Source organism: Rhinolophus hipposideros (genome assembly GCF_964194185.1).
Source record: "Rhinolophus hipposideros genome assembly, chromosome: 11".
NCBI lineage: Eukaryota > Metazoa > Chordata > Mammalia > Chiroptera > Rhinolophidae > Rhinolophus > Rhinolophus hipposideros.
Window position 1 is genome coordinate 41,656,835 of NC_138057.1, and position 26,429 is coordinate 41,683,263.

General features: G+C 37.5%; 1 protein-coding gene across 7 annotated transcripts in view; it reads right to left on the reverse strand.

Moving 5' to 3' along the window:
- The window catches only part of PRUNE2 (prune homolog 2 with BCH domain), a 229,356-nt gene that overhangs the window by 77,668 nt on the left and 125,259 nt on the right, over nt 1–26,429 (reverse strand). For all 7 annotated transcript variants that reach the window (XM_081066313.1, XM_081066318.1, XM_081066316.1 and 4 more), the window contains exon 7: nt 1,249–1,407. In XM_081066313.1, the coding sequence (XP_080922439.1) occupies nt 1,249–1,407 (159 nt within the window). The remainder of the gene's footprint in view (nt 1–1,248; nt 1,408–26,429) is intronic.

Here is a 26,429-nt window from a genome sequence, read left to right on the forward strand (position 1 = left end):
CTAACCCCTGACCAACTGTGATGACAGAGACAAAGAGGGACTCCTCTGGAGTAGCCTCAAGCCTGTGTTGCTCAAGATTCTGAGGAGCTGTCTCTCGGGTAACATGAGGGGAGGAAAGGCAGGGTGGAATCCACTCAAGGGCTGCTAACCACTACACTACATGTGCTTTCCTACTTGTGTCTATTTTATTAACCAATTTTAAAGATGGTTTGCTACTGAAAGAGATTTGAAAACCACTGTATGGAAGGCTTCCGAAACCTAAGTCCTGTACGTGGGAAACCAGTGACCAAAGATAAAATTCAGCTTTGAATCCCAATGCAGACCAAAGCACTGAGAATGCCCCAGGCAGGTGATACAATGCAGAGATGTATGTGGGTCAGAAAGATGGTGCAAAATGCATCTGCTGCAGGGGTATGGGGACACTTTCATAATTGGACATGGGAAAGCACAGAGGAGCCTGAGAATACGTACAGTCCTATGTCAAAAGAGCAATGATGGATATCTTGGGGGACAGACAATGAGCACGTAGAAAAGAAAGGAGTCGAGACTATCCCTAGCCACCTGTGGGTACAGAAGGTGTCTAATCTATTAGTGAGGAAAGATTTGTGATGAAAATGTTCTGTGCTCCTGCTGTCCATATTATGAATCATGTATGTTTTCATGTTACTTATTATATACACCTGGTTTGGTATATCCAGTGCCTATTTTGATTACTTTTGTCTACATCTTATATCATTTCTATATCCTTGGGTTAAAAGATGCAGCTCACAACCGAAAGGCTCTGACTGATTATCCAGTCGGAAATTTAGTGCCTGGAGACAAACTAACTTTGATTAAAGCATCAGATCACCGGTTACTCAACAGTGGGTACCAAACAGGTATTTAGACAAAGACTAAACTGTGTTAGTTATTAGCAGGTAGCAAAGAAAACAGCACTCAAAGGAGGACTAGCTATGATCTTTTGGGGGGGGGTGGGTAATGATGGTGAGAAAGCTGTGATCTTTTGGGTGAGAAATCTATAATCTTTCTCTCTATGGATTCAGTCTAGAAGAGAACTGGTTATGAGGCTCTTAACACAGGCCTAATGTGCAAAATGCCCCCAACATTTCTTAAAACTCAAACTCTAGGACTTAATATCTTGGGCCAATTTCTTTATGCCACCGATCCCAAGCCATCTTCCACCGTGTGTTCTGAGAGCCAGCAGGTTAGGGTGCAGTGACACATGCCAGGGTTGGAGGAGGTCCTTACCTGACTGCACAGCTCTAGGTTCTCAGAGTACACTGCAATCTGTCGCCTTGGCTGCCACTCCTCCGACAGGTCTCTGGCCAAGAGGATGAGGACATCGAAACCGAACTTGTCTGTAAATGCTTTCAAATCACTGGTGACACTGCTGTGAAACACACAGTTCTGAAATGACAACAGGCAATTTGATACTAACGTCAGACTGCTCAGCTTTGAGGAGTTGTGTCACAAATTTGTCCAGTCTTAGGATGTACTACAACGGAGCTCGATTATTCAAGGCAAGTGAAATAAAACAGGTGGAGGAACTTTGGAAACTTTCCTGTGGTGCCTTAAAATATACCTTGTTTGTTCGTTTTCCTAAACCAAGAAAGGAAGGAGTCTTTGCCATTATTACTAAGAATGGTTTAGACAAGAAGCAAATATCTTAACACTTTTTCCTTAAAATATTGATTCAACTATTGACTTTCCAAAGCATACCTTTCCTCTTATTGTTCATAGGACGTAAGAATGTCTGCTATTATTACAACCTATCACTGGAACAATAGGAGGAAGTTAGGGTTCTTTTGTATAACTGTTTTCTAATGCTTATTATTAACCTCAAGCAGAATTCCTAAGGATGAACCTAGCTGAGTTTCCTGAGTGCTTTTCCTCCCAGTGTAGATGTCCAGGAGATTTGTATAAGGGCAGTGATGTCAGACGTGCTTGCTCGATATGTTAACTAAGGAGAAATGAATAATTGCAGAGAAGTCACCCACTCCCACGGAGGACCCAGACCCGTGACTCACATCATCCTCAGAAGTGTACTGGCCTTTTCAAGTTTTATTAAGTGCAGTGAGAAGCACTTTGTTGGCATGGTTGTCTGCCTTTCTTAAAGAAACAGTGGAAACCATATGTGAGCCCCTACCACATACGAGGTGCTCAAGAAATGTCTGTTGAATGACTGGAAAGATACCTACATGAAATCAACCTGGGCTACATAATGCTCCATCACAGAGTGTGTGTGTGTGTGTGTGTGTGTGTGTGTGTGTGTGCGTATGTGCGCACATGTGTGTATCTATATCTATCTATCTATATATAGTCATCATATATAATCAATCGACAGTATATTGCTACTTAATGAAAATCACCATGATATGCACTCAAGAGCTATAAAGAATTCTATTAATTTTTTCCCGATTACAAAAGTCATCAGAATTACGCATGCCACTGGTAAACTACTAGAGCAATACAGAAATGTACACCATAGGAAGTGGAAGTGCCACATACCCCTTCCTCAGAGAACCACTGCGAAGAGCTCAGCAGTGCAGTGCGTTAGGTGTCGATTTTTTCCATGCCCAGATGAATGTTTGTATGTGCTAGCTCTTTGAAACTTGTAGATTTGATATTTGTGGCTTAGACTATTTACCAGACTATTTCAAATATCCATATCACATGTGCTCTAATTCTGCTGAGGTGAATCTCAAGGTCTATGAGGCCCCTGAGAAGGCACATGAGACACTTGGCAGATGCGTTGGCCCAGCCCATCACCAGCTTCCACACCTCAAGGAGCCTTTGTTGTCTAATTCTACAGCAGCCACTCTCACTGGGCATCTCACAAGGCTTTCACTTTCTGGTTACAAAGAATCACACATGAGAATTCACAGAGGTCTCAGGATATGTTGGTAATGAATACCAAGGGTCTATTGTACTGACTTGGTAATGAAATTTATGATGTTCAAATACAATAGCTTTTGGAAGCATGTGTTCCAAAAGGCCTACTGTCAGCTTTCATGCTTTTTATTTATTGTCCAAGTGCCATAATAACAATCTTTAAATAGAGACTTCAAAAATTTAATTCACTTACAACAGAAGTAGATATTTACAATGAACTTTTTAAAAGTCTGACCTCATATTATACACAACATGCATTCAATAGATAAAATTATTTCAAATTATCATTGGTGTATTCCCTTAATATCCTCAATGCTGAGCTTTTTGCCATTATGAATCGTAAATGAAGATATGGTTCTGAAGAAAAACAAGAGTGGACAGCAACTACTTATCTCTTATCTCCAATGACTGAAGGCTTTGGCACAAGAAGTCCTAGAGTTTTCATTCCAAAATATTTTTCATTATGTACACAAAACACCTAAATACATTTATAACCCCCAGAAAGAAGATACAATACTTCTAAGAGATTTTTACATGTAATAATTCTCATGACATTGACAGCTGGGTCACTCAAGCAAGAGAAAAGCAGGTTTTACTGGTATCTGAGTACAAGATTAGGATTCAGTAGAATCAGCATTATTCAAAGCCAGAGTTGGGAAACATTTGCTATTCCAAAATGCTGGCTGAGATCCAATCTCTTTGGATTCTTCTGTGTTAAAATGACAATTCTAGGATCTTTTTGGCTCAAGTCCAGGGGCACCTGGCAACACCAGGGGTCTTATTGGAAAGGCAGAGTCTCAGGCCGCACCCCAGACCTACTGAGGCAGAATCTGCATTTTCCACAAACCCTGGATGATTTGAATACATATTGAAATCTGAAACGCACTGCTCTAGAGAGGTACCAAGGTTCCCTAAAAATGAGACCTAGCCGGACCATCAGCTCTAATGCGTCTTTTGGAGCAAAAATTAATATAAGACCCGGTCTTATTTTACTATAATATAACACTGGGTATGATATAATTTAATTAATATAATATAATATAATATAATATAATACAGTGTCTTATATTAATTTTTCCTCCAAGAGACGCATTAGAGTTGATTGTCTGGCTAGGTCTGATTTTCGGGGAAACACGATATGTTCTATCTTCCCTAACAAAATTGCCCAAACCAGATTCAATCTTACTGGCTTTAAGATAATATCAAAAGTTTCATGTTTAAAACAGAATCAAACAAGGGAATGAGTGAGAATCTTCAGATATCCAGCAGGCAGAGACTGTTTGTTCTGCTTTTATGCTGGTGCTGTTTGCATAGGAGATAATTTATTATTGTCTTCTGGCTACGCAGGGAGTCATGTGCTGTGATGGCTCTTATGTTGCTGACAAGCTAGGCTGGCCCTGAATAAATAGCACTTCATCATCAACACAACCCAACTGTAGATACAGGTTGGCATTTTATTCCCCCCATCTGCCTTCTACCTGATAAATTACTGTTTTAGTTACATGTATGCAAATACTATTTGTTAATCTGCTCAAATGTTTCCAAAATGTTTCCCCACCTTAACTTAAAAGTATATACATACACATATATATCTTCTACTCAATTTGCCAAAGGTTTAAAAAATAAAGGGATCTTACCTTAATTTACCACCCCTGCCCCGCTTCCACATTTGAAATATGACCCTAGCCTGAGATTAATGCATGGATTTAGGAAGTTACTTTACTAGTTATTACAGCTTGGAACTGACTGGCAGAAACCCAGACTATTCCCGTCAGTTAGGAAGAATGGGAATTGCTCCCTGTCACCATCCTTTGTCACTCACAAGTCCAAAGATTCAATCACTAAACAGTTTTAGAGGTCAAAAGTCCTTTTGCCTGAATAATTCTTAGTTTTGGAATGAGTGGAAAGGCCTGGTAATGTGGAGTGAAAAAGGCTTTGTTATTTTCTGATCCAAAGCTAAGTTAAAAATCTCACGGACCCTGAGAACGATGATCATGATGACAAAGGCCTCGGAGACAGAAATGATACGGCTCTACTGTAACCAATACAACGACCGAGAGAGTGACAGTGACAGTGTCCAACAGATTTACTGTCCTGTGTTTGGAAGTGTGTGGACAAATGCACTGGAAATTTCCATTCTATCACAGAATCCTATTTTAGTTCTCATTCCACTGCTCTGAAAAATCTAGTCTTTATGCCATGTGCTGATAGCATCAGTGTATCACATGAAATAAAGGTGATCTAAATAACGTCTCGTGAACATTCGAGTACCGAAATGTGGATGTTCCTTATGAGAGAAAAACCCTCTCTTGTTACATTGCTCATATATTCTTGTCTCCCATTGTCTCCTGAATCCCTCCCGCCAGGTTTCTGCCCCCAGCTTTCCAATAAAACTGTTGCTCTCAAAAATGCCAGTCACTTCCAGGTTGCCAAATCCCCAAATCACTTTCCTGTTCTTACTCTATTTGATTTCTCTGAACAATTCCATGAGGTTGACACTCCCTCCTTCTTAAAATACTTAATTCCTTCACTTTCCTGACATCACATTCTCCTTGCTTTTCTCCCAACCCATTGGCTACTCCTCAGTCACCTTTGCTGGTTCCTCTTCCTTAGTCAACCTCTAAACGTTCACTGCCCTTCACTTTGTTTCCAAACCCATTTCTCTTCTTTATCTACACATTCTCCCTGGTGATCTCACCCAGTTACATCATCGAATGCCAGTGACAAACCAAATCTACATCCACCTGAACGCTAACCTTGTCTATCCACGTGATATTTCCATGTAAATGTCCAATAAGCATTTCAAATAAAACACAACCTAACTCTGCCCCAGGTATCTCCATATCATCAAATGGCACCACCATTCACCCAGTTACTAAAGCCAAATATCTAGGAATTATTCTTGATTCTTTTCTTTCCTTATTCCTCATCCATCAGCAAATCCTGTTAAATGTACTTCTGAAACAGCTCAAGTCCAAACCTTTCTCTCACTTCTCTCCATCTCTATTACTGTCACAGCTGCAGTCACCATAATCTCTTGCCTGAAATTCGGTGACAGCCTCCCAACTGGTCTCCCTGCAGCTGCTCTTGTCTCCCTATGATCAGTTAGTTCTCCGCACAGCACCAGGAAAGCTTTTAAAAATGTACATAGAATCATGACACTCTTCTGCTTAAAACCCACTCAAAAGTGTCTCGATGTTATTTTTACCTGCTTTTTTGAACTGGGAGAAGAAAGGTTTAATGTCCTTGAGATTATATAATCTTTTATATCAAGGAATAATCTTACATATCAAAGTGCAAAAGTAGACATAGCAATAGAAAAACAGTTGGAGAACATAAAAGACAATTCAGAGTTCAAATACAAATGGACAGTAAATGTCTGAACTCAATGATAATCAAAGAAATCCTTTGATAATAGAATATTTCAAAAGGTATCCACTGGATTTTTACTTTAATAACTAAAACTTAGAAACAACCTAAATGTCCAACAATAAAGAAATGGTTAAATAAACTATGGCAGAGTCACACAAAAGACTTATAATTTGCTGCTGTTAAAAATCATGCTATCAAAGAAAACTTAATGACACAGGAAAACACTCATGATGGCATTAAGTGGAAAATAATTTCTATAATCATATCAAATAGAATGTCATTTCTATATGTATTCAAATAATATATAGTGAAATCTAATGTACAATGGATAGTAAGTACCCTGATATTAAAGTTGTCATAATTTATCCAAATTGCTAATCTAAAATCTGATTGTGTTTCTCCATTATTTTAGAGCTCTCCCTCCAAAGTTTCTAGCAAAGACTTTGGCGTTGGCTGAACATGAGGTTAACCTTTGGCAATGCCATTCACAAGCTGGGTGACTTGAGTGAGTTACTTCACCTTCTGATCCTTAATCTTCCTCATCTGTAAACCCCCACCTCATAGGACTGTTGTAAGAATTAAGAACGTATAAATAAATAAGCCATCCCAGTACCTAGCATATAGCAGACAATAAACATTAGATCCCTTTCCTTTCCTAATTCTTAAGCTATCAAAAGACTACTCTGAGGATTCATGGGATTCATCTGATTCACAGAAATTATTTTACAAAATTTGGTATGGGAGTTGGTTATTCATATTACTATATTTTCCTTATATCCTTTATAATATACGTGAACTTTTACATGATAATCGCACACATTTTTAAGTCAGGTAAGTGATTCACATTGCTAGATGTGAGAGGACAGAGGAAGTTACACAAAATTAAATATGAAGCAGTCATTTCAGAAATGATGTAGGACACACAGACTCTGAGTAAGGCAATGTTTATCTCATTAACGGATTCTTTATCCTTAATTCCAAGTTAGACTCAATGAATGAGCTTCCATTTTTCACTACACATAGAACAGCTTTTAAAGCATAAAAAAAAAATGCGTAGTGATTTTTCCTTCAGCTTAAATCATATGGTTTGAGCCTTTTTCATCATTTCCACCGTTTCACTGCCAAGTGTCATATAACCTTCAGTGGATTTTACTCCTGAAGCTAATATGTTCCATTTAGGTCCAGCATTCTGGGCCACACATATAATCCAAAACACTTGTGTCTCTTACAAATTAGATATATTGAGTAAGTCTTTTAGTAAATGAAACAAATTATTTTCTAATGTCATGGACAAGCAATTGCCAGATTTATTACGTCTAAAATTTTTTTCTTCTCGCAGAAAATATAAAAATCAAGTGAGCAGGTATCATCTGCAGGTAGGATGCTTATAGATAAAAGTCATTACGAAGATTAAAACAAAAACTTGTACAGCTTCATTTTTGAGAACAGTGAATCTTAGAAACACAGTTTGACAATCTGTAACTACCTTGTAAGCACAGTGGCCAGCATGGATTGCTGAGTTACTGAAATTTAAGAGTATGGTTTGACATTTATACTCTGCATGGATTTATTTCTAGACTGAAGACTATTTTTTTAATCAAGATATAAGAAAAATGCTGAGGTATGTACGCAAATGTTCTAACTGAAAGACTTATGATTTATGCTACCAAAATTCCATTATGATGTTTAAAATATTCAGCAATAACAAAGTCTGATAATTTTGACAGGAAAATGATTTATGAGAACACAAAATGCATAAATTAAGAGATTTTATTTATTCTGGGTTTTTTTGTATACCCTTTAATTGGTAAGCAAAGATATTTCCCATGTTTTCACCAGATGTCACTTTTTAAAAAATTCTATTGTTCTTATATTTATAAGCTAGCCAAGGTATTTTAGTAGTACAAACTGCACTGGCTCCATTAAAAATATATTGTACATCATATTTTGAAAATAGAGTCAGATAGTACATGTTATCATTCTTACAGCTAAAACAAAAGCCCTTTTGCGAAAATATTTTGTGAAAATTAAAAATATTAAAATATAAATGAATATATAATGTATATATGAGTATACATATCAATATAATTTTCATTTAAACCAATAGAACATTGCCTAACAATTTAATAAAGTACTGTTTATGTATTAAGTACTTTGTTAAATGCTTTGTATCATCTCATTTAAGATGCCCTGATGAGATGGGTAACATCATCTTCATTTTGCATTGAGAAAATGGAGGCTTTGGGTGGTTAAGTAACTGATGTCACACAGTTCATACATGTGAAAAACAAGACTTGAACCCAGGTTAGTTTGACTTCAGAGCCCAGGTTCTAAGCTCTGTGTTATTCTTGAATGGGAAAATTTTCATCACTAAAGATATTTCGAATCTATTCCATTTTCAATTTAATAAAAACAATTTTTTGCTACTCCATGTACTTTTGTTTAGTATTGTTCACCCTTATCACTATACACAAGCAAGCCCATCCTTGATTTTAACAAATTCTAACAATAATGTGTTGTTGAAAAATTTTGATGATCCAATATTATGTTTTATGATTAATTTCTACTTTCTCATTTATTCTATAAAATGTAAATATTGGCTGACCATTAACAATATATATAAACCTACAATTGAAAACTTGCCCAAAGAAACTACTATAAAGAAGAATGCTGTGATATTCTTGCAGTGTTATGTACTTTTAAAAAGTTAAGCATGCATGTACACACACAGTAAAAGGGGAAAAAAAGCAGGAGAACTGGCATAATCACTGGTTATCCAGAATTATTCTCATGTACCATAGTTTTTCTTGCTTTGGTAGCTTAGACACACAGAATGGAAGAATATCATTACCATTCAGTATGTAAAAATCTCATCGTCTAAGGATGCTCTCAACATTACTTTTCTTCTGCTCAAAAGCCCAGAGAAAACCAGGAATTAGGATTGCAGGAGGCAGGTAGGGAGACAAAAGATGTTATTTTTACTCTGAGTGATTGGGCATATTAATAGGAAAAGCCTACATATCACCATCATTTCAAGCAAAGTCCTCTTGTAAAGGCACAACGATCAAAGACAAAAATTAAGTATGAATCTGCAGATGCTTCAATTTAGGTCAAGTATGTCATAAGTATTAGAGAAGAACCAAAAGTCTTTTAAGCAATCATCTTTTTAAGGTCATCATTTGAGTTCAAGAATTCAAGAATAGAGGGAGAGAGGACATGTTTATTGAAAACTACAAGTCACTGTTTTCATGTCATGGGACAAATAACTGTTACTTCCTATAACCATATCATTAATGAAAAGAGAGAGAGACAAGGGAAGAGTGTATGGGGAGATAATTCATCTGAAAGTACAGGCTTGGGTTAAGGACTTCTTGAAATAAAGTGGGCTGGTTTCAGATCAACCTGAAATTAAGTGAGTTGAAGTCGTGCCCCATCCTCACTGTCTCCATCACAAAGAGAACCGATGTTACACCAACAGACAGTTGCCCTGGAAAAAGATGCTCATATATACTGTATTTCATAGAAGAGTGGTCCTAGGCAGACTCTCACAACCAGTTAATGGTAGATTGAATACTTGCATGCGGGGAGGTTCACAACCAATTAAAGACAAATAAGTCACCATCTCATTAACTAGCTCAGGCTAATTTACATTTTCTTTAAGAAAAGACCCATAACCATCAAAACTTTTCAAAATGGTATGGATTTAAGGACTTGGTGAGAAAAGGGCTACATTGTTGTTTCCCCCAAGGACCCCTTTTTTGTTTATAGAAGGATTTCTATATGGGAATGTATAACTTCCATATGGGAATGTATAATTTCTACATGGGAATGTATAACATGCGTAATAGCAAATCCACTCATTAGGCATGCTTTATTTTTGAAGTGGTAGAATCTGGACAACACTCTAGCTAAATAATAATAATAATAATAATAATAATAATAAATTATTTCCATAATTATGTAGAGATGTTTTTTAAAAAATCCCTATTGGCTTTCTTTGAGTCATAAGTCTGAACACTTATGACTTTATTTTCCTTTGTAAAAATAAATCATGTAGTTTGAACAATATTTCAAGAAAGCAGGAGACCTTTCTTCCTCTCTGGGTGCCCCTTTCTGATTTATGGAAACCACCAGTCAAGTCTCTAGAGTGCTTGCTATACATGTACACACACACACACACACACACACACACACACACACACACACTTCTGATTTTTCTAAGCTGTGTCAATATTAACCTGACCAAATGAAGATCACACTGTCTCTTTTGTTCCTCACTCTTCTCACATGGGGAGCACAATATGGCTCTTGTCAGAGGTGCTTCATCATTTTGGCTCAAGGAAACTGCCAGTACAGTTTGGGATTTGTTCTTCATGGGCAGATATCCTGATGGGTCTAATGAAGCTTTTCTGCTGACAACTCATTTGCTAAAAATACCCAGCCATCACCAAGCTTAAGTGGGGAATATGGTTGTGTCCCTATTTGCTATCAACCCAATGAAAGTAATTTTTTTGAAGTCTAAAAACAATCTATATATCAAGTCGCACACCTCTCACCACTCATATCCATTCCTATATGTGTTCTTGCTAGTTTCCATTTGCTCACTGATAAACTTCATGACATTCTTAAATTGGAATATAATAGGGTAAACACCAATCTTAGAGCACACATGCAGAGCCAACAGTCTGTGTGTGCCATTTGCTGCAATCTAAGCTAATTACCAGAAACCCCCCTCCTGAAAACAGATATACTCTGGGGTTTGTGGTTTTATTTTCATTTGGAGAAGTCTATGTGTGGGGAGCTTAAGGAATTCGTTTTCAGGTAAGTACACTGTATTGTCATGACTCTCTTGGTTCCAAGTCACAGGAACTTCACTCAAACTGACTTGTAAAGAGAGAGAAAGTTGGAAGGATCTGGGGAGCATTCTCAAAGAAGCAAAGGGAGAACTGGGGGACAAGCTGGGAGGAGGGCAGGGTTTTCCAGGCCACCCAGCTTCTCCATCCTCTTTTCATTCTCCTCTCCTGCAGCCAATTAATGTTCTCCATGTGGTGGGAAACATGGGTGGCTGCAGCTCCCGTGTAGACCTTTCCATTTGAATCATGGCCCACTCCCTCTTGGTCTTTAGTCTGAAAACCCTGGAGAAGGAATTGTGGTTTGGGTGCCTAGCCCTGCACCTAGCAATTGAGGTGCATCGGGAAGACCACAAAATAGAGACATAGCACATGTTACACAAGACTGCTGGGTAAGAGTCATTTCCCAGAAGAGGGGTGCTGAGCAGATAAAGCCATAGGTGTGCACCCTAGATACCAAGCACAAAGGACTATCACGCATACACACACGCACATGCACAAGCACACATGCATGTGCACCCACACTCTAACACCCCCTACAAATATGCATCATGTAATTTCCCAAATTCCCATTTGATTTCCAGCTAACCAAGGCCAGTCGTGGGAAGAGAGATGATGCTTGGAAAGATAACTTCAGGGAAATAATTCAGTTAACTTTCATTGGGGTGGAAGTCTGCACCCAATCAAGAAGCATATTATAAAGAGGAAGGATAAAACAAATCTATAAAAGTGTTAAGCTTATAAAATGAAACTTATGTCTAATAAATCAAAAATATACAGTACCATCTAATCAATCCAGGAAAAAGAGGCCAAGCCTTCTTAATCTTTTTTCTTTCAGGTCAAGTCGAGGGATTCTCTTTTTGGCTCTTGAAGTCTTCAGATGTTCAAATCTCCACCATAACTGTCAAACTTTCATTGCTATTTGCACCATACGTATAAGGCATTGAAATGCTTACAATACAAATTAGAAAGGTCTACAGTACCTTACTACAATGCACAGTATTTGAGCTAACTCTACTAGAACAGGAGTTGTATTTATATGTTTTCATTTTATACAAGAGTTATTTATACAAAGGTTCTAAGCAGCCCAAATATGGAAAAAAAGTCAGAATTCGTAACAGGTAAAAAGAAGTAATTTCAGAGCAGGGTTTCTCAACCTTGGCACTGCTGACATTTCGGCCTGGGTCACTCTTTATTGTGGGGGCTGTTCTGTGCATTGTAAAATGTTTAGCAGCACCCCTGGCCTCTACCAGCTAGACGCCAATAGCAAACTCCCTTCCCTAGTTATAACAATCAGATATGTTTCCAGACATTGTCAAATGTCCCGTGAGGGGCAAAAACACTCTAATTAAAAACTACTGCTTTGAGAAAATAATAGTAGGAGAGTCTTGCAAACTTAAAAAATAATTCATATCACATTCAACTTTTAAAGAAACATTATAACATAAATAAAACAAGATACATCATTAATTCTGTCTGGTTTAAGAGGTAGGAAAACTGAAAAAAAATCAGGAATGGGAAGCATTTACATGAATATTTAGTATTAACTGGCCAAATATTTCCTTTTTCTAAGCTGGAAAAATTAAAAATTTCCATCAATTGTCTCTTAGTTTATAGTGGTGTGCTTATAAAATAAACAACATTTTGATTCTCTAAAATAAAGAAAAAAATAGAATGATTTTTTTAAAAAGTCAACTACTAAAGCATTTACTTCTTGTTCCAGGAAAATGAGGTTTTCCTAGGTATTTTCCAGAGCTTTGTTAGTGTCAAAAAATTGTATTAATCCAGGTCAGTTGTAAGTAAATAGGGTATTTTAAAACAGCAAACTTTATATTTTGGATTCCTGAAAATGGCAGGCCTGCTTATTTTAACTCCATTATGGTAACCCCCAAATATGGCAGATATTTGAGGGCAATGCAATATGCCTGGGGCTTTGCAAATGTTCAGTAAATGGCTAGCATCCTTGCCTGACAACAATCTACATGGAAAAAAAATCACCAAAATCCATTTTTGAGCCTGAATTATCTAAATCTGTATGTCTGTATCACTGGTTCTCAACCCTAGCTGTACTTTGGAATAACCCAAGGAGCTGTAATAAAACAAACAAACAAACAACCAAACAAACAAAATACAAATCTTTGACCCCACCCTGTGAGATTTCAATTTAACTGGCTCAAGAATGGGATTTTCGCATCCATATATTTTTTAGATAGTTCCAGCTATTATTCTAATGTGCAGATAGGGTGGAGAACAGTGGTCATACTGATATAAAGAAACATTTTCAATTCATGCTGTGTAGAAATCACAGTTTCTACATCAGTGATTCTTATTTCCATTGTCTAATCATTGAGTGAACTTTTACAGTCACTGGGGAAAAGCCAAATTCCAAATATATAGGTTCACATCTTATTATTTGTTTTAAGTAGCCATAACTTCCCCCAAATGAGCAGATAATAAAATGTAGTACTTAATAGCATGGGTTTTGAAAGCTGACAGCCCAGGATTCAAATCTTAGCTACACACCCTGTTATCGCTCGCTACACCTTTAGGCAAGTTACTTGATCACGCTAAGCTTCAGTTCCTTTATCTGAAAAAAACAAGGATAAACACCTACTTTATAAAATGACACAATCTATAAAACGCTTATCTGCCATTTCTCACAGAATCAGCCCTCACTACAAGGCAGCCCCCGCCCTCCACCCCCACCATATTGGTGCAGCATCAGCACCAACAGCTTCAACTGTATTAACAGTAAATTTATCTGTTAATTAGAAATTATATATCCCTAGGTACAGTTTAGAGATGATCTTTTTCCTTCATGTATGTTAGAAAGACCACTGCAAAAGCTTCCTTATTTCTTATACAGCTGCAAAAACAAGCAACCCAGTTCTCCACAGTCTCTGGTGAGCAGGCTCAGCTAACTTAAGAATGTGCAGTACTTAGGTTGTTTATCTGTATCTGGTTTTTCCTAGGGCTTGAGATGCCCATCAGTGAGGCTCAAAGAGCATACATCTTTCGTAATCTTGGCTTCTGGTGCAGCCCTTGAAGACAGCGTCTCCCAGTTACCATTGGTCCTTGGGCCAAGGCTCATGGTTTAGAAAGCCTCCATGTGTGTCTGTCCTAAGCTGTCTCCCTGCTTTTCTCCATTATTCTCAACTCTGTTTTCATTCTCAGCCTAAAGGACCACCAGTAATGCCAATGTGCCTAACCAGTGGCTAGAAGTTTGGACAGAAAGCAATTTTCTCCTAAATATCCCTGCTGAACACAGTGAGACCTCATGCCCAGCACTGATGACCAAACAGAAACTACTGTAGAGAAATGCTGCACACATAGCTGTAAGTTGGGACACTCAGTGGTTGAAGAGCATTCTTAATTCAGAGATGCATTTTCTACGTCAAGTGTGGAAAATCTGAATTAGGCTGAGGTTACAATATCAGAGGTCAGATAACTCATTGATTTGCCTCTTGATTGCAATGCCTTGCTTGCAATGTACCGCCCATCCATCGACCTGCTCCCCTCCCAAATCCTGCTCATCTCACTCCAGGCTCCCTCCTCCTCATGGAGTAGAACATCCTTTAAACTCCATTTCGCTAAGCTCCATCTGCAGCATGTGCTCTAGACCAGTGCTTTCTAACTTGTGATGATCCTTGTGTCTCAAACTAGTTGGTGAGCACAGAGCAGAGAGCTTCTGTGCTCTCGGAAGAAACTTCTTACCAAGGTGCTAAAAGTCACTAAATAAATATGCTGTTCAGGGAAAACAACTGAAAATCACCAGCACTGCTTAAAGTCTGGATAAAACAGACTGCTTCACATTTCAAGGCAGATGTTAGACGCAGCATATACACTACGGCCACAAGTCCTTTTTTTTTTTTTTTTTTTTTTTTTTTTTTTAGTTTCAGGTATACAAGTACTTTTAAGATTTAAATGAAATGCTGATGTTCCCAGTTGAGAAGTGAGACAAGGCTTCAGGGCAGCTTCCTGCACTGTGTCTAACCCTCCACCTGGTGACGGAGAGAGGAGAGATCTAATAACATACTTCTCAAGGTAGATTTGGACTTCTGCTTCTTTTTTCCATCTCTGCCATTTTTATTGATTTTAAGTTTTTTTCAGCTGGTTAGCTGGGGAAATAACAGTAAAGTCATTTTTCTACCTGCTGAGAGAGACACCACTCTTCTATGTGATTGAGTATGCCACAGGTATGGGTCCTTGGGAAAGGTCAAGAAGCAAGCTTTTGCCTCCTGCCTGGCTGGGCCCAACGTCCCCGAGTACCATCCTGACACACATACAGTAGCACTGGCCCAACATCTGAAAACCAGACAGCAACGTCTTTAAGAACGAAAATGATCCTTCTGACCTACAGTGTTTGGTCCAAACTAGAAACTTCTGACTTTGTTCCTTGACTATATAGTTCCTCTGGAACCATCATAAAACCACAGATTTTTCTTTAGATTTTTAAGAGCCTAAGTAGATGAGGTGACATCTAAGGTGATTAAAATCCTTACCTACAATGTTTCAGGATAATCCTATGAACTCTTTACAATATCAGAGGTCAGATAACTCATTGATTTGCCCCTTTATTTAAACGATTTCCTACCCAGCACTGTAAGATACAGTGAGTGTCATTTTGTTCTTTTAGGATTTTTTGTTGTTATTAATTTTGTGATCCATAAAGCCATTTTTTCTTAAAGCGGTCTGTGTCTAAAATTTTTTATGTTTTTTTTTCTTTCTGAAGGGCAGGTAACATGAATGATTTAAATAATCTGGTATCTAAAAGCTGGTTTGATTATCAAAGAAAAGTGTTTATCGAAAGCCTTCTGTATACGGGATTCAGGCTAAGTATTATTGAATGAAATGGCAAATCAAATCAGGGCATTAGAAAAATGAGTTGATTTGTCCAGATGATCTCCCTTTTTTACATCAAAATGTGGGGGTGGGGTAGGTGTTTGTAAGGTCCCCTCAAGTTCTGATATTCATGATTTAATAATTCTAAGATGAAAAGATGTTCCAAAGCTACGGTCTATTGGGGACAGAGGAAAAAGTGATAAAATTATTGAATGTATAAGTGAAAAGATGGTAATAAAGTGAAGCAATGAAGACCTCTGCTCTGAAATGAGGCAGACTCTGCTTTGACTCTCAGCTATTTCATTTATATTTACACAAGTTTTGGTAAGTTACTTAGCCTCTAAGCCTCAATTTCTGCATCTGAAAATAGGAATAATAATATCTATTTCATTGTTTGAGAGGATTAAATGAGATAGTTCATATAAAATGCTAGCATAGTGCTCGGACTATTGTAAATAATCAATACTCAGTTTATAATAGAAAGAAGAGTTTAGTTTGGCATAGACATATACATTTTTGTCTGTCCATCATTCCTTCCTTCAGAAAGAAGTCCTCCTCACTTCATGTGGCTGATGTGGGGCTATCCTCACCCTCAAACTGAGTTCTAGGTAGCAGGCAACTCAGGCCTAGCCAAACCATCCTTCATCCACTTGGCTGCATAATGGCTTCAGGGATAAAATGTGACCTGACATAGGTTAATCAGAGGAGTCTTGTGATGCCCTCTCTTCCTTTCTGATCCTGAGATCTAAGGGTCATATAAGTTTGGAGCTGCCCATGGTCATTTTGGGAAATCATGGAGAGGTCCACCTGAAAATGTAGCCAACACTGAGAAACACAGAGGCAAGAGGTGGAGAAAAAGAGACAAGCTCTGATGACATAGTTTGACTTGGAATCCAAGAGTATCAGAAACTAGTTCTACCCGGGATTATGATTTACTAAAGTAATTAGTCGCCTGTTTTCCTTAAGCAAGTTTGAGCAGAGTTTCTGTCACTTACATCCAAAGAAGTATGAATAGAGAGACAAGTCTACAACTTACGAAAACTTTCTAAGTGGCTATGATAATAGCAGTGGGCATTTGCAGAAGCAGAGGCTGCTTCAAGAGAAAATCTTTTCTTCTACATCATTACCTTTTACATTTTAGAAACAGAGCCCCTCTTCTTATTGAAGAAGTTACGGTTCCCCCACCCCATTACTCATAGCTGCTGGATAGCTTCATGGTGGCTGAAAATTAAGTCACTGTGACACCAAAAGAATTGAAGAACCTATCAACTGGACTCCTAGAAATCAAGGGTAGGGCAATAGCAGAAATAACTGGAAGTCTGACCATAGGAGAATTTAGGATCACTTGTTAGGTTGCAACCAGCCTAGGAAGCTATCATTGAACAAAGGCTAACTTGCAAAGAATAAACCTAAAAGTGTTCTGACATGTAAGGAAAATAAAAAAAATTATGCCTACAGAGCAATGTTAGCTTTTTTATATATGATCAAAGTAATCTTAATTGATATTGACCAAATCTCTGGCTGGTAAGTAAGATAATAATTAGTATCCATTTAATAGATGAGGAAGTGAGGTTCAAGAACCTTCAGGCATACTCCCAATATCACACATAGTTATTTGATGGTGGAGCAGAAATTGGAACGCAAGTTATCTGAGCTTTGTTGTAGTACATTTGTATATGCCATCTGTTGTCATTTGAGGTGAAGTGCAAGATCATATATGAACATAAAATAAAACTTATTTAACTTAACATTGTCTTTCTTTTAATTATTTCTTATTCACATATTGTAATCTAAGGAGAAAATATCAGAATCCACATTGGGACAATTGATGAAATTACTTGGCAGCCACGTGGCTTAGCAGAATGTGTGTTCGCAACCTTTTAAGAGAGGATTTCTCTATAAGTTGTTTTTCAGAAATAGTGTAAGCACTGTGGTGGCAAGCATTCAGGAGACTTGGTGTTGTCTGTGAAGAAAACATATATACTGCAAAATTTGGCAAAATGTCACACGATGTGCCTTAAGCGATAGATAGTATCTGCTCTGGTACCTAAAAGAAAGGGAAGTTCTGGTGTTAACCCCTAGAAGGACAATAAAATGAGAAGGCAGTTGCTACGTAATTTATGAGTGACTTCATTCTTGTGCTTTCCAGTATTTCAGCTTCCGAATATGGCAGCAGACGAGTCTAAATATAAACAATTATAGCGTCACCTAGGGCCCCAATAGAGTTTCTGAGCACCACAAGCCTTCCTACCCTCCATATTGACCCACGAAAGGTCACATGTGTTGCACAGCATTGTACTTTAGGGAAAGGTATGAAGTAGTAAGTAGAGACTAGAGACTGTCCTTATTTCTGTCTCACAAAGTTTAGCTGTCATCAACAGCAGCCTGGGTCTTTTCATGTGTTGCTGTATCCCTCCTTGAGATAAAACGAAGAAACATGCTCATTTGTAGGCTTAATGTAAATAGAAGCACAAGGGCATACCTTGTGCCTTCTCTTCCTTATTTAAAGGTAAGAGTCTATAAGTAAACTGCCAGGTTGATGAGTCTAGGAATTATCAAGCTTTGGCAGTTGGTTGCCTCCAGCCCCATCCTTTCTTGAGAGGGGCACAGACGATCACTCAAACCAAGCTCAATATTGAATCATGGGCAGTGCTTGACTTTACTACTAAAATCAGTGAGAGCAGACATTTATATCAACTGCTGTCGGGCAACCCATAAGGGTGTAAAGTGCAAGACCATACAAAAATATTACAGGTCCCATAGTCAGAAACCTCACCAGGAGCTATCTACTTTAGCAACATAGCCTCAGGTACAAATTTACATGCAATAATTCATATTCTACCAAATAAATCCCAGGCAAACAGAGTAATGCAAAAACACATTTCCTGCTGTCAAGAAAATTTCTGGCAAAATTAATCAACCATTCATCCATTCAGGCTCTTTGCATACCCTTTTGTCAAAGAGGGAATACTAAGAGATTTCTTTTCTCTTCCACACACTCATTTCAATGAATTGAAGAATCCATCAAGCTTGAGTTGATTTATTGAACTGTCTCTTAGCTCAGCAGTACAACTACAGCAAATGAACTGGTAACTTCTCCTAAAACCATCAGTGATTCAATTCAACAATATATGATTTATTTAACTCTTTATAATTCCAGATTTAGCTTATTCTTGCACTTTAGCTTGAAGCATATTGATTTTCAGTCTATTTCTAAACAGCATAAATTTTTAGATAAAACCTTGCACATTTGCATGCATTATTTAGCATTCTGATAGTACTAATCAAAGCATATAGATTCTAAGACTTCTTCCTTTTAGAGACTTTAAAAAGTACATTAATATTAGGTAATTTATAAAAAGGATTTCTTTAAAGATCTACAGCTTTTCTCTAATGCAAACTGTTTGTTCTGTTGGTTAATGTTTAACATTACTATTGGATGACCAGTCACTTTGGTTCAAAGCATTAAAGACACATAGATTTCTCATCTTTGTATTTATTTTAGTCATTCTACCAGGTGAGAAGAATTACTACGAGGAGATATTTAAGGCATAAACATTAGAGAAACCAAGCCAACTGTTTAAACATGGGTTTTCTCACCAAACCTCGTCCACTGAGCCCCATGGAGCCCATTTATCACACACCAGCTTTGCATTTTTCTTTGTAAAGATATACGACCTTTGCCTATTAGATTTCATTAACGGGGCACCATACAAGGCTCTTTTGCACATGGCAGGATAGAAAGCACAACATCCTCGCCTGAAGGATTTGCGAGAACAAGCTCATCTTCAATCTTTGTCCCTGGGAGGCACTTTTAACACCTGCCAACCACAGCACTATCATCAGAAAAACATTTAGAGATTTATCTTCGGGCTGGTAATTATAAGAGATAATTTGTTTGGAGTATGGATAAAGTTGGTCTAGCATAAACAAACTAGAGGCTCAAATTACATGACGAACATCATTAACTATTGATTTAACCACTGCGGGTCTGCCAGCTCACTGACACCCTCTGAAGATGGCAGGTTCTTAAGCGACAACTTTGGTCTACAAATTCATGGTTATTGAGGGATGCATTTCAGGGCATACTCAGAGTCAGCCCAGCTTTCATCATTTTCCTTCTTTTGAGTATCCAACTCTAGGTAACCTCTGTTTAGACCTCTGAACATTAAGAATTGTAGATTGTCATATTTTAGAATTCAAGATACTTTGGAAAGATATTTTTAGAGTGACGAAGTCAAAGGCATCATGTGTCATAGACCACATTTTACCTTTCATAGCCCTTTACATATATTCTTATCAGAGCCTCACAATCACTTAGTAAAATTGGTAAAGCTGGGTTTTGAGCCCATTTGATAAGTCATGACACTGAGATAGAGGAGCTAAGCGTTTAAAGACCTCAACCAAATTAAATTGTAAGTGTATAATTAAAGGACATTCAAAGTGCCTCGAGGAACCAAGAGCAAAGTTATCCACCTCCTTGTCTTTAAGAAGATACCTGTAGGTAGAAGCTAAGATGCGACTTTGTATACAATCCTTTGTATACAACCCACAGAAAATGAGGACCCAAGGAGTAAGACAATAATCTCATGGACAAATATACATAAGATATGAGAATATATTCTAGAATTCCTTGTTGGGATACAGGCAGTATCCAACACAGCTGTCTTTAAGTGTCTCACTGTTAAGAGTTACAACTTCGAGCTCTCAGTTTAAAGCAGTGCATATATACTCAGTAAGTACTCAATAGATGACACTACTAATATTCTTTGATGCCATCATTAATAATGGTAACAAAAAGCTCCACTAAGCCTTTCCCAAATATAGATCTATAATTTCTTATCAGAAATCCCTGGGGCCAGGGATATACTTTGTAATTCAGGATTGTTTTTATTTGAGAAAGATAATATGGTACATGTAATGAATACTGTGCTAGGTCAGTCTCCCTAAAACACACAAGTATTTATGCAACAAAATGTATATCGTGGGATAAAGACAATAAATATCAGGTCAGAGTTGCTATCAGAGATTTTCAAGAATCCTACAGTTTGTCAGAGCTTTTTGGATTTCAGAAATGCAGATGAGGGATTGTAGGCCTGGACTAATTCTCAGTAAAATGTTTAATATTGACTATGCATTGCTCAGTGAAAAGACCAGAGATCACTCCTAATTATATATTGAGATAAATTTAGAATTAGGCATTGAAAGGTCACCTGGTTGACCACCAATTGTGAATCAATTCAAAGGATAGAGCCAAAGAACATTAAAGAAAAATCTCATTAATATAAACTCTACTAATTAATTCAAATGGTAGACTGTCCAAATTTTACATTGGCTTTCTCAATGGAAACACTTAGTGGATCCCAAATGCTGCAAGAGAAATGTTTTACTTGTTTAATAATAATATTTTTAAAAATCTCTATATTTAAATAAATATTTTATAATAATTAAAATTTTTATATTTAATTAGAAATCTGTCTTAGCTAGTGATCAAGGTAGATATCTAAATTTCTTCTAGTTATCAAGTATCTGTTGTTTGATTCAAGTTTTTATATTTCTGAAAGTCACAAAACTTATTTTTATTAAAAAAATAATCTCTAGTTCACATTCACTTATTTATATTGGATTTTTCTGAATTTTTCTAAATTAGTGAGATTTAAACTCCATACCAAATGAATTCATTCCTAGCACTGAATTCATTCCTAGCACTGGAACCACATCAAGATTTCAAAGTAGGTTTCTAATCAAGGCTTAATGGCTCAGGTTACATTCATAAAAATTTTAAAAAGTAATTTATTTATGTGTATGAACCAGAAAATCACATTTATGCACAATACATTTGCCGATCATATGCAAATATAGTCTATAGTAGATGCATTGTAGCTGTAGGTAGTACTTATTTCTCCATTAGTTGAGTCTTTACATCAGATATGCTAATGCTAACAGTTCTTAAATATCACAAGACTGTTTTTCTTTATGTGATTCTTCTCTAAACCGCAATCTTATATTGTGATCTCTCCTGATGTCATCAAAATATGTTTGGTATAATCACAAAAAGAGTGTCATGGAATAGATGCCAAATAACAGCACCAGCAATAGATTCATGAACCAGAGTACAGAATCTGGAAAGTATATGTAGGAATTTAATATACTATTTATGGCAAGGGTGATACTTCAAACTCAGTGGGAAATGAGTGTTCTAACCAATGAATGGTGTTAATATAATTTACATAACTGAAGAATGCTGAAATTACATTCCAGATGGATTAAAGATCTAAATGCAAAAGAGTTAAATAATAAACTATTTGAAGAAAAGCAAGGAAACATTTTAAATAATCCTGTACGTGGAGAGCTTGTTAAATACCAAAAACTCGAAAACCATGAAGAAAAAGAAAAATATTTAACTGTATAAAATTTTAAAAATGTAAAATTGTCTGTTGACATATCATAAACAAAGTCAAAAGATAAATGACGGATTGGAAAAATGATCTGTAATACTTATGACAAGGAAATGTTAATCCCCAACACATATCACCTTCCAAAAAGTTAGTAAGAAAAAAGGCGAGCAACCCAATTGAAACATGGGCAAAAGAAATAAGCTTGCAATTGAGAGAAGAAAAAAAATAGTAAATGGTCAATGAACATAAGGAAAAAGTTTCTATCTCACAAGTCATCAAGGAAAAGCAAATTAAACAAAAATGAGATACCATTTTTTACTATCAGATATCTAAAATTTCAAAGGAAGAAAAAAATCTAGAGCTGCTAAGGATACAGGAAAACTGTTTTCTCAAATATAGCTGGTAAGAGTGGATTACAACAAAATTTTGAAAAATAATTTGACAATATTAAAAATAAACATAGCTTATGAATCAACAATTCAATAGTTTTGAAAAACTATTCTATTAGGTTGGTACAAATGTAATTACGGTTTTTGCAATTACTTTTAAACCACAATTACTTTTGCACCAACCTAATATAAAATAAAAGAAATACTATGTAAGGATATATGCATGAGTATAGTTAATGCAGAATCGTTTCATGATGTCAAAAAGTTAGAAACAGTCTAATTGTCCTCTATGGGGACAGTCTCTCCCCATAAAAGGATGGTCATGTCCCATCCAACAATGGAAAGGAATATTATTTGATATTCAAAGACAGAGATAGATATAAATCCTTACCTGACATATTGTTAACAGAAAAAAGAAAATTACAGAATAATGTATATAGTACGATCCTGTTGTTAACATCAATACAAATAGTATGATTCCATTGTTAAGATCAACATAAGTACTTATTCCATAATTCCACACATATATATATCCTTCCATATATATGTATGTAGGTCTGTATGCAATTGTTTAAACATAGCATTTGTTAACTTTAGTTACCTTAGGAGAACACAATTGAGGGTGTAGAAGTGCAGGATAATTTATCTAGTGTTTCTTCATATTTTTATACCATTTTTCTTAATAAAACAAGTATGTATATTTCTGTAATTTCAAAAATAAAAAGAGAAAATGAGAGAAAAATATAAAGAACTATGAGTTTGTTTCTGGTTTATAATGTAGAGAGTGTGGATCATCTGCTCAAGTTTGTCTAAGTGCACTAATAAGCACTTGTGGTTCTGAGAGAGCTGAGGTGCCTTCAGCAACTCATTTATTAAACAGTCAGTTCCTTCTGAACGAAAGTCAAGTCACTATCTACCCAAACAAGAAAAAACTCTGTAGATGCGTCTCCTATGCCAAGGTCTGAGGCTGTGTTATTCTAATCATTTATTCAATTAGACAATATCCTTGTAAGACTTAAACTAGGCAAATCAAACATTCCAAGGTCAAAGCAATAAAGGGAGTTGAAGTTAAAGCACTAGATGAGTGATTACAGAAAATTCCTTCCAGGATAAAGGGTGGACCACAGAAGACTTCCATTAGTAGGAAACTGCCCCACTGGTGATGGGATGGATAGCAAGGGTCCAGGGACTTGGGAGATTACACAGATGGGGGTTTGTCCACTCTAAGAGTGGGGTTGCCTGCTCCTGAGTCATTTCCACGCCTCTCCACAGCTGCCTGTAGGGTCCCTCCTGCATATTCAGCCTTAGACCTAATCAGCTCCCCGCAACCCATCCCACTCTAAACCTTGGGATGTGGGGTTGAATATAAATGTGCTGAGACTACTAATCTGGTTTACAAAGTTAGATCTAGCATTGCCCTCTGAGTTTCCACAACGTTCTCCACATGGTGAATAATCTCTCTTCCCTTCCCTACCCCACTCCTACACCTGCTATGAACCCCTGTTTGTTTAATCCTCCTTGGGAAAGAAGCCCCAACTTTTGAGTCCCATCCCAATGTAGCTTGCTGCTCTCACCACCATTCACCGAGGCTGTGCCTCACCTGTCTGCCAGGCTCCACATTGCTCAAACATTGACCTTGTTTGCAGAGAGAAGATCCAAGGATGCTACTATGGGTCTATGCTTTGATGAGCCTCGGTAGTTGGCTCCTCACAGCTGGGCCAGCTTCCCGTAGAAGTGGCTGTTCTCTAGGAGAAGGTCTCAGGTTAAGCCCCAGAATCTCCCCACCGAGTTGCTTTACTAAGACCATGCAGGCATTGCTTCAATGAGTCCTGATTTTGGCTAATAGTTCTACCTTCCAGCAAAGAGGAAAGAAATAGCAGTATGTACTATTTATTTTTGTCTTCCCAGCCCCTTTTCTCTCCTTCTGTTAACAGATCCCTCTCTATGGCCACAGGGATGGGCAGGTGATCCAAAGTGGACAAATCATAGTACTATCATATATCATACTCTCACTACCCCTGGTGACAGGTAAAGGGAAGGGGCTGTGTCCCTACAAGCATCAATCAGTCTCCTTCTGAGCATAGAGAGAGAAGTTCTTTTCTCTGGCAGCAAAACTTTCCCAAGTGCACCTACAGCAGGTGACAACCCTTATGCCCATGGGAAAATGAGGGATGCAGAGCTAAAGGTGGGAGAGATTCCATGGCTTAGTGATATGAGCCAGAGAAACCTTTCAAACCCCTCCCCCTTTTTCCTGCTTAACTAGAGTCAATTTAGTTTTCTGTCTTTAAAACCAGAGTCCTAACTAATGTAAAAGTTAATATTTATTAAGTCTTCATTGTGCCAGGAATTTTACTAGATTTTTTAAACACATTATCTCATTTTAATTAATCTCCCCGAACAATCCTATTATGTTTCCCATTTCATAGGTGAGGAGACTGAGGCTCAGAGGGAACGAGCAACTTGCCAAATGTCACACAGTCAGAAGAAGAGCCTCAATTCAAACTCAGTTCTGTTTAACTCCAAAGCTCTGTCCTCTACTTTACTATATGTGCTTCTAAGTAACAGAGCTGGTTCCTGGATGTGGGAAGACAACTTGTCTAAGGGAAGCAAATCAACTGGCCCCCTTAAGAAATGGATCCTTGCTTAAGGGTGACAACAAATCATTTTGGGCAATTTCTCTTTGAAGACAGCTCTGTTATCTTCTTTAATTCCTACCCTTCTCCCTTCATACTCTTTACTTTTCTCATAGTAGGAACCCTGGCCAAAGTTCAAACATTTCCTGTCACCAGGAATACCTTCTTCCCCTAGAATAATAAGAAGTCCTGATATTTGAGGGAGTACAAGTTGGTACAAGGTTTAGAAGCTAAATGCCGTTCTTTGCCACCTAAGGCAGCTTCACTTTATCTTGAAATGTAAGCAGAGCCATTGAAGGATTTTAACAAGGAAGAAAGGTGCAATCAGATTTGCATTGCAACGTGAAGGGCAGACTGGAGATGACTGGTATTCAAGATCAGAAAGCCAGTTACAGACAGATGGCCTACAGAGTCTCCCTACCAGGGCCCCACCTCACAGGTTGTGCTCTGAGCAGGAGTATCCAACACGAAGGGAGAGTGGGGCTGAAATCCAGTCTAGGATCCAGTCTATGATCTATTTACAACACCATTTGGAGATTCGGCACTACAAATGAAGGAAGGCATCTTGCCCTAATTTGCACAAAGGTGCCCATGACTAGTCACAGTCCTGATTGCTACGTTGTGGGTAATTGAATTAAAGCAGTAGCAATGGGATTAGAGAGAAGGGGACAAGTTCACATTTGCCTTGTGAGTTTGAGGTGCTTCCGTGAAAACCAAGAGAGCTGCATGATATCCCTCAAAAAGATATCCTTATGTGTCTAGAAATTAATTAAAGGCAAGGTCTAAAAATATAACTCAGAAGTTGCTAATGCATAGCCAAAGGATAGTTTGTGGGAATGCAGACTGAGATTGAGTCTGCGGTAAATGTGATAGGCGTAGGAATTCATTGTTATTTTCTTAGCTGTACTAGGAGACAAACATAAAGTTTAAAGAAAGAATGATTGATGTTCAACAGAAGGTCTCTGCTGTATCAATTTGCCAAGATTTTTTGGCTCAACACATTAGCCCACCTAAATCTAAACCCATAGCATATACATAATGCGAAAGTTGAAC